Genomic DNA, 9,576 nt, shown 5'->3' with positions numbered 1-9,576 from the left:
TATTTCCATGCAAAAAGTTATTTATGCTTTTAAGCCCCGTCATATATTCGTACCTAACCATTATTTACTAAAAGTCGCTTTAGTTTTTATAGCAAATTGTACACCGCATGTACGAAAATATTTTGACACATTTTCTTCCACCGAACTGTTGAGCATTACACTGCGTACTTGTCCTTGTAGACAAATTCCGTCTAAAGGACAAGTATTACAATATCAGCCTAAAGGAACAAGACTTCCAAAGCCTCCTCACAAATGAGGCCAGAAGCTTGATCAGCAAGGCTGAAAGCTTGTCCACATCTAATCTGTAGTTGCCGCGTTGTGTGCGTCGTTTTCGCTTGTTTTAACTGCGGTGGCCGCAGAGTCGTGGATGCTGGTGGCGGCCGGGACATCCGCGCCAGTTGAGCCGGCAGAGGTCGCGGCCTGCCCGCCAGGGGTGGTCGCCGCCTCTTCGGAGCCGATGTCAGAGGTGGTGGCAGCCTCGTACCCGCTGTCAGCGGTGGTCACTTCCGCCCCGCTCAGGCTGCTCGTGCCTGACTGTTTGACCATCTTCAGCCGGGAGACGACCAAGCCGAAGACGATGGTCACCATGAGCAAGACGATGACCACGCTCGCAATGATGGGCACGGTGGCACTGCGGTTTGAAGTGCAGTGGACGTTAATTCCTTTTGTGTGTGCGTGCCTATGCTTTCGGAAACCGGAACTACGCTGGATGATTTAAAAGGTTTGGTTTGGTTTATTGGGGTTTAACGTCTCAGAGCGACTCAGGCTATGAGAGACGCCATAGTGAAGGGCTCTGGAAATTTCGACCACCTGGGGTTCTTTAACGTGCACTGACATCGCACAGTACACGGGCCTCTAGAATTTCGCCTCCATCTAAATTCAGCCGCCGCGGTCGGGATAAGGCCGGCATGAAAGTTACTACAGCAGGCATGGGAGGAACCGGAGCGGGACAGAGTTTATCGTTGTCCCTTGGCAGTCTACCCAAAAGACGTGCTATGGCGCACCGTTAGCAACGTGAATTCCTGATTACCTGATTAGTAGTGAAATAACAGACGCAGAACCACCTCTAGACTTCTGTATCTTTGCTGCAAGCCTTCGCGATATGCCACAAAGCACTCGCAGATGTCTCCTCCTCGATAACAGATCTGCCCTCAGTCACCGCCCCCCCACGCGTGGCTTGAGCCTGAGAAGAAAATCAATTCCTTTCTTTTCCGGCGTCACGGACGGTGCGGCTATTGATATATCTCTCGCCTTCTGATTCTCAAATGCCTCCAATATCTTCCTTTCTCTCAGCTGCCCTCTAGTTAGCAAAATAAATTGAACGAAGCAATATCTCAATCACTTGTTCTATCCAGAGCTTGATTTGGGCATCCGCTAAACCAACCCTCCAAAACGCTTCTGGGCCACCGAATCCGCTGCAGCTCCAGCGAAACGCATGCATACTGCGCCATATCACCCTTCAGAAATTAAGGGAAAGATGAGCAACCAACCAGAGGTCAGCATGAGCAGCTGCACTTATAAACTTGTTGCTGGGAGTCATCTGCAAGGGCCTCTCTCTGGGGCATTAGCGTTAGTGCTGTTGTATTATGTTGTAAGAGAAAATATCCTTCCTACTGGCTGATAAGAGAGCTGTAGGCGACACTGAGCAGGATTGAGTAGCTTGGCCGGGGAGTACGCGGTCTTGAATATGGATCTTCTCGGGGCATGTGCTGGATGTGTGTCTGCAAGTCTGCAAATAGTGGGTGCACTCGTAAGGGCGGGAGGAGGGGTGGTTTGGCTCACCTCCTGGACCCAAATGAAGGTGTCAAGCCCAAATGACCTTATCCGTGGTAACGGCGTCACTGTCGCCGTTGGCGGTGGCCAAGCGTTTCATTATCGAACACGTACCCTCGGAGGCCTAAACATCTGCTATCAAGACATGGGCCTAAGCCATAAGGTAAGTGTAGGCCTGGTGACGGTGTCTGTTCAGAACTCAATTCAATTCAATTTATTTTCCAGAAAGATTCTGGCGTGTTTATAGGCAAAAAGCTGTTCCTGACAGCTTGAAAAAGGACTACAAAACCACCAACGAGGCAGTAGGTGACGACTTGATGGTGCAGAATATTAAAGAAAAATAAAATATGTTTTACATACAATATATGACTAAAGACAGATAATAAAAGCAAAGTAACAAAACATACGTTAACAAGAATTACATGTTAAAAGTTCACACCAGTTGTACAGCAAACAGTATTGACGAAGTATCGATTATAACTTCAAAGGAAATTTACACAAATGTTTTAGAATACAATTATGTGCCATTCAAAAATAAAAGAACTTAAGGCTAAGCAATACATAGGATGAACAAACTCTTCACCAAACAGTTAACAGATAATATTTCGAGAAAAAAAAGGAAACACATAATACAGACAATCTCGAAACCTACATTATATAATTATAGCTAAAATTACCCTCTCTGATTAGTAATATCAGTGGGTTGGCCTGAGAAGAAAGCTGATTAAAAGGAAGGAAGCTGCTGAGAGGCAATCTGTTTCACTTCTGTACCGAGGTAAATGGCTCACAGTCTTGGATGTTCTTTAGACAGGTCTGGGCTGTGGAGCAGGTGTTTGTTTTTGTTTCAAAGAGAAGAGATTCCAGGAGCGGAGAACTGCACCGTTCCACAGAAATGATCAACAGTTTACAGCGATAGCTGTACTAGCGACATTTGGCGAGACTCCTGCCCCAGTGCCTCATTTAGCGCAGTGCCTACAGCGTCGCGCCCGTCCTCACAGCATTTGCGACTGTCCGTCTGTTTCACTGAGGGACCGTAAGACGGCGCGAGCTTAATGCCACATCCGTTTTGCTTTACTTTGTTAGCGTTATTATTTCTAAATATTTCTAATGTAAGTAATACAGACAGTCGAGATTTTTGATACAACTTGGAAAAACAGCACAAAAAGGCGACTAAGCCAAAAAGAACAGAATACACAAGAGTTGACTTGCAACTAAACGTTTATTCGGAAAACGAAGAATACGTAAATACTACACAGTGTTGCGCGTGAAAAGGCGAAGAGGTGTGCAGCGAACCATGTAAACCAGTTGGTCAGATGTGAAAAAGGGCTGGTCTACAGAATTCGGCTTTCCTGTGGCCGGGCGTATATAGTACAAACTGGCTGCTGCTGATATGCACGCTTGCTACGTACGACGTGTGTCTGGGAAAATCACCTTCTACAAATCTAGCAAAGCACTGTAGTGAATGCCGTGGGTGTGAGCTCTTTCTTGATCCAACCACAATTTTGTTTCTGCACCTTAATCAACTTACTAGGGAGGTGTCACGGGCCTACCGTATACATGTAAGAACGAGCACATACGTGTTAGTGATTTTTCAGTTCTGCATGACATTTTGCATTTTATATGCGCCTCATTGATTGCATGTGCTATTGCTGTTTTGTGTATACCCTTTTTCGGAGTATGTACATATTTTGCGTTTTCCGAATAAACACTCAGTTCAGAGTCAACGGCCGCCGCGGTGGCTCAGCGGTTACGGTGCTCGGCTGCTGACCCGAAAGACGCGGGTTCGATCCCGGCCGTGGCGGCTGGAATTTCTTTGGAGGACAAATTCTAGAGGTCCGTGTACTGTGCGATGTCAGTGCACGTTAAAGAACCCCAGGTGGTCGAAATTTCCGGAGCCCTCCACTACGGCGTCTCTCATAGCCTCAGTCGCTTTGGGACGTTAAACCCCATAAAACCAAAACCAAAAACCAGTTCAGAGTCACCGGTTGTGGTGTCTGTTCTCTCGGCGTCCGTCCTCTTTTTGCTGTTTTTCTGAGCAGAAATTATTATTAATGCAGAGAGTTTTTAATGATTGTTGAAAATACTTAGGTCCATATAAAAGCGCTGATATTTGCAAAGCTGTAGAAGCGCTTGTTAGTGTAGTTCGACTCGTGGCTGCGAGGTAGAGCTATGGTATTACACAATCTGAGAAAGAGAACAGAAAAGGTTTAGGCGCTCAGAGAGACCATCGATGCTTTAGGCACTGTACTCAAGGATGCGCTGCTTCCAAACTCAGCGCCAGCTGGTCGGCCAAGCCGGGAGGGCCGACTTCGACTGTGGTTCTCCAGACCTGGCAGAATCTCTCGCGTAATCCCCCAAAATAAAAAAAAAAGTTTACTTTTTCTCTCTCTCCTACCTCCAGAAGCACCACCCCTCTACCCCATCCTCGTCCACCTTCAGCCTTCAGAAGCGCCACCAACCACCCACCCACTCAACCCTTGCAGAAGTTCTACCCAACACTATCCAGCTACCCTCCACAATTCTCCACCCACTAGAAGCTTATGCGCCAGCGGAACAAAAAAGCAACGGCGAAATCGTGTTTTTTTTTTAATTGCGTAAGCAATACTGCGCCAGGTTTCGAGCCGTCGCGTGGCTCCCGGCGGTGGCCACGGTCGACCTTCAGCCGCAGCGAGGTCAAACAGCTGGAGCACCGTTGCCATAGCAACCATTTCAGCCGCACTCCACCAGGCTCCACGCTGCTTACGAGACTTGTCCGGTTTAACCAGAGCCAAACCTCAGCTAATTTTTTTTTATTCCGCAAATACGCCCTTAAGCATAAGAGGGTTACAGGCATATGTGAAGGCTGGTGTCGGCTATAAATATCAACAAGGCCCGGTATTCGGGCCCATGAGTTCAGATTCGAGTGTCCGGTGGTTGGTTGGGGTGCCCTCCAGAAACCACCCACAAGCCACCTCCCAACCGACCCCCTCAGCTAGAGGGCTGCACATCCACCCACTGCCGCAGTTGACCCACCTCCACACTTAAGAAGCGCCACCCTCCTCTGCCTATCTGTATATTGAGCCCCTGGTTTTAGAATAGAAGAAAATCAAAATAATAATCAAGGGTAAATCCCACTGATATCGCAGCTTTCTCGAGAGGTTTCATGACCGTCCTGTCTTTTTTTTTCTCTGGTGAAGAGAAGAGAAGGGGCAATGGGTGTCCGTCTTACAAAATATTTTCCTCCAGACTACTGCACATCACTTGCACGGTTCCGTCTCTGTGCTTCTACTGTTTGATTCATAGACGCACATGCCCAACAATTCTGGACAAAAGCATTTTTGAACGGTGAAGAGTATATTCATGCAATTTTTTTATAAATTGTAAGATTTCACTATAAGAATTATACGCAGACCTCCCGTCGGCAGGCTTGTATTTCTTTGTTATTAACGTTCTTAATATCTTCAAAAGCGTTCCACAGTGGTTTGCTATGGCAGTCTTAACTATTCGACCTGAACGATGTAAAAAGTTTAAAAGAGAGGTTTTTCTACACATCGGAAGAATGGACCTTCAATATTTCCAATACTCAAAAATTTTTGTCGAAGAATGTTGTACATGTCATAGAACTCTGAAAGTGGCGGTGCTTAGAGGGGATTTGAGGGAAAAGAGGGGGGGGGGGCGGAGGTGGTGGTCACAGAGTTTGCACATCTTCCCGAACGCCCATTTTCAGGCTGTCAGGGCGAGATGTGATTTTTTGACGCAGAACTGGAAACCTTTTTCGTCTGTGATCCTTCAAGTAGTCCCCTACTTTGTACGTTCAGCGTGTTATCGACTGTCTTCTTTTACACAGTTTTTTACGCTTCTACGTTCCACGGCTTGGTAGTTATGCGAGTACAATTTCGTGGAGATTGTCAAGGAATCCCAGTCCCGCCGTGCCCCCACCGTTGTCTTGGCGCCGGCGCGGCGACGACGGCGGCGGCGATGCCATTCACCTGCGATTGCGGTGGCCAGCAACCACCTCGTCAGGGCGGCACGGAGCCATCCACTCAATCTTTGTCCCACCATGGGACACGCGGGGGCTCAGTGGTTATGGCACTCGGCTGCTGACCCGAAAGACGCGGGTTCGATCCCAGCCGCGGCGGTCAAATTTCTTTGGAGGCGAAGTTCTAGAGGCCCGTGTACTGTGCGATGTCAGTGCACGTTGAAGAACCCCAGGTGGTAGAAACTTCCGGGGCCCTTCACTACGGCGTCCCTCATAGCCTGGGTCGCCTTGGGGCGTTAAACCCCGATAAACCCAGGAGCACAGATCTTTGGGCTAGTTGGTTCATAGCAGACACGTACAAGCGCCAAAAAAACACGGACAGAGAAGAGACTTGGACAACAGGAGCGCTTACTTTCAACTCATCCCCATAAACCATACGCCTTTTGTCAGCTGACGACGAACCCCATTGCACATTACGTGAACGTCCCTTGAACGCTTTGAGAACGGAACACTGCTAGTCTGGGCGGCACTAAGGCGAGTGAATGCAAGCTGCAGGATGAGTGCCTCACGGTTTCGGTCCCCTGAACTGGGCCACGAGTACGCTGGCGTCGACGTCCTCGTCCGGAGGCACGGCTGAGTCTTGCGGGCGGCTGACGAGCTGCGGTGCGCAAAAAAAAGTAGGTGTCGTTTGATCTGATCGGTCACCTGATTCACCAGACACAAAAAAACGGTGAGCCAGAGCAAAGCGCAGTGCAGTGCTGGTATTTTTTTTAAACGGTAGCTGTTACTGGTACGTCCGCCGGAAGTGAACGTAACCCAGCGGAAGTGCAGTCATACCGCTCCAGAGCGCGTCAACACAGGGTTATTTATTTTTCTTTTGCGGAGTCACCGCTCTGACCGCACTGCGGTTGCGCCGCCGACACACGGCCGAAGCCTTAACGGGCGCTGCTGTCGCACATCACGTGAGCTTACGTCTTGACTAGCTACATATGGCACGGCGTATAATTTCATTACAAACCGCATGAGTTCCCGTTCGAGACACGAAACGATATACAGTTGAACCTCGTTATAACGAAGTTGAAGGTTCCCGGCCATTACTTCGTTATAGCTTGTGCTGACCGAGCTTCGAAGGGGTTCGTCATTTCTTCGTTATTTCTATAATTCCATTACAAACCGCATGAGTTCCCGTAGGAGAGGTAGGACAGATTACTCCCTTTTTACTTCTTTCTGTAGTGTACTACTGCTTCTACCTCTAAGATTACTACCACAGGTACTATTACTATCACTACTACTGCAACTGGTACTACTGATTTGGTTGATTGTTGTGGGGTTTACCGTCCCAATGCGACTCGGGCTATGGGGACGCCGTAGTGGAGGCCACGCGTTTGCTCGGTCTGCTCGCGTCTGTGTGCCCGCGCAAGCCGATGTCTGGGAAGTCCTTGCCTTTGCGGGTCCTTGTGCGGGGACGTCGACGGCAGCGGGAGCAGGTGCCCCTGTTGGCACCCCAGCCGGAGCAGGTGCCTCTGCTGACACTCCAGCGGGAGCGGGTGCCTCTGCTGACACCACAACCGGAGCGGGTGCCTCTATTGACACCCCAGTGGCAGCGGGTGCCTCTGCTGACACCCCAACCGGAGCGGGTGCCTCTGTTGACAACCCAGACGGAGCGGGTGGCTCTGTTGAAACCCCAAGGGGTGGCGAGAGCTCCGCTTGGCTCTCCGACCGCGGTGAAACAGCCTGAGCGTCCCTCTTGGACTTAGACCCTCGCTTGGACTTTTTGGACTTGGCAATCGTCGAGTCGGCGCCACCCTCCGTGTGCCTGCGTGGGACTCGAGCATTTTCAAAGGCTCATGCTGCGGCTCCAATGTGCAGTGATGGACATACATCGTGACAAGGGCTGTTTCTATACTAAACGGCGACATAAAGATGGTTTACCTTTGTATCAATAAATACAGCAAGGAATTTTAAGGAGTTATAGTAAGGAATCAAAAGGATTAAGGAACGATCAGTGGTTGACATTCATTTATCTCGACTGTTCATCATCATGTACGCCTAGCTACGCCAAAGGAAGGACACGGGCCTCTCATCTCTCTCCAATTAACCCTGTTATGTTCCAGCTGCGCGGCTGCCCTATCCCTGAAAGCTATATAATATCATCCTCTTAGGTGGCTTCCTGCCGCTCCCTGCTCTCTTGCCTTCTCTCGAAACCCAGTCTGATGCCCTTAACGACCATCGGACATCGCCATGTCAATGCCCATTTCTTCTTAAATTCGATGAGGATGTCGTTAATTTCCAAATGTTCCCTGACCCATCCTGTTCTCTTCCTTAGTCGTATGTAGTAGCGTTAGACCCATCATCGGAAGACAGCATAGATGGCGAAACTGCATACACAATGCTTGCGCTGCGTACGGCTGTAGTTACAGCCTTATGAAGGACATATTGGTAGATGGTTTGGTTTGGTTTGGTTTATGGGGTTTAACGTCCCAAAGCGACTAAGGCTATGAGAGACGCCGTAGTGGAGGGCTCCGGAAATTTCGAGTATGGCTATTTTAGTTTTTAGCATAGCACAGCTTAAAGCGTGATATACACAACAACGACATCGATGATGGTCTAGAAGGCGCTGATTTTTCGCCCTTTTAAGGGCAGCGATAGCTGTATAGCAAAGCTATGGAAGTGTAGAAAACACGACATTCCAGAGAATGACACGAAACAGGCTCCCCACCCAAACACTCCTGTCGGCTGGTCCTAGTTTCTGTCGTCTAAATTTATTCAAACTATGCCTAATGTCGTTTCATGTCTTAATAAGTCTACTTTTCTCATATATGGGTGCAAGGTTGAAAACAGCCGCCAGTGTATTATCTATCGAATATCATATGCTGCAGATCATAATAACATTTGAGGAATAGTTCGCGTATGAATGCCTGATCGTGCGCTCCTGCATATTCGCTCTAACTTTATGTCGGAGGGGTAACATGCCTGTCCAGATAACCTCACACTTAGCAACGCGCGCTGCATCGTTCTGCTTCATATATACATGCCCCTTAATTCTAGTTGAGTTTGTGAACTTGGTCTACGAAGAAAGGACAACACATTGAAGCATGGTGTGTGCATCCTTTCGCTGTATTGTTCTGACAACGCTTCGCTTTCAGTTTTAGGTCTTTACTGGTCGGCCACTAAAATCTGTTGCATATATGCGCAAGGTAAACTAAGATGTATCGCTTAGGATCGTGTTAAAGGGCTGGAGGTCAAGCCTCGCTTAGGGGCTAACGTCGGAGGGAACTTACGTGGTACGTTCGTGCGGCGCCTCGGTATCCGAGGACTTGGTGGGCTTTTTGGAGTGTTTCTTGTGCTTCCCTGCCCCGCGTGACGTGGTCCGCCCGGTGATCCCCGACGGCGCCACCCCGCTCGCCTCGGCCGCGGTCGGCTCCTCCGCGTTCTTGCTGCGCTCTTCCATCGACGGCTTACGCTTCAGAGTCAGCTACTTCTTCCTTTCTTTGTGCGGCCTGGTGATGATGATTATATAAACAACAAATGGCGCACGCCCACACGGGGGGACCAGCCAAGGATCGGGGATGTGGAGAGGCTAATCAGCCAAAGAAGTTCGGAAGGATAAAAAATTGGTATGGTCTAGCTCTGGTTAAACCTGGTTGTTTGCGAAAGCAATACAATGTTATGCTTGGTCACATCCGCTTGGCTTCATTCCGGTTGGCTTGCCCGATCCCAGCTTCTGAACTCGATACAGCTCGTTTAGCTGCTTCGGCTTCTCGTCGTTTCCGCAGTCGTTCTTCTCATTGTTCTTCCGTTTCTTGGGCACGTTGTAACCTCTTTCTTGCATTCTGCCTAGCTGG

The 9,576-nt window shown here is 49.0% G+C and overlaps 1 protein-coding gene across 1 annotated transcript; it reads right to left on the bottom strand.

Moving 5' to 3' along the window:
• Nucleotides 1–297: 297 nt before the first annotated feature.
• Nucleotides 298–9,182, bottom strand: LOC149336972 (uncharacterized). Its single transcript, XM_089554794.1, has 4 exons — nt 9,013–9,182; nt 7,265–7,547; nt 6,301–6,389; nt 298–631 (listed from the first exon to the last, which is right to left on the bottom strand). The coding sequence occupies exons 1-4, from the start codon at nt 9,180–9,182 to the stop codon at nt 298–300; spliced, it is 876 nt and encodes a 291-aa protein (XP_089410920.1).
• Between the last annotated feature and the right edge of the window lie 394 nt (nt 9,183–9,576).

This window comes from Amblyomma mixtum, chromosome 7 (genome assembly GCF_055824585.1).
Source record: "Amblyomma mixtum isolate Tamu chromosome 7, ASM5582458v1, whole genome shotgun sequence".
Taxonomy (NCBI): Eukaryota; Metazoa; Arthropoda; class Arachnida; order Ixodida; family Ixodidae; genus Amblyomma; species Amblyomma mixtum.
The sequence above is the reverse complement of the archived record's forward strand: the minus strand, read 5'-3'. Positions and strand labels throughout refer to the sequence as shown.

Excerpts from the sequence above, each read along its gene's own strand:
- LOC149336972 (XM_089554794.1), bottom strand. The coding sequence starts at position 9,182 with ATGGAAGAGCGCAGCAAGAACGCGGAGGAGCCGACCGCGGCCGAGGCG. Across the intron at positions 6,390-7,264 it reads AGGCACCCGCTCCCGCTGGA|CTCGTCAGCCGCCCGCAAGA; the intron begins GTGTCAGCAGAG and ends TGCGCACCGCAG. Across the intron at positions 632-6,300 it reads CAGTTCAGGGGACCGAAACC|TGCCACCGTGCCCATCATTG; the intron begins GTGAGGCACTCA and ends TTCAAACCGCAG.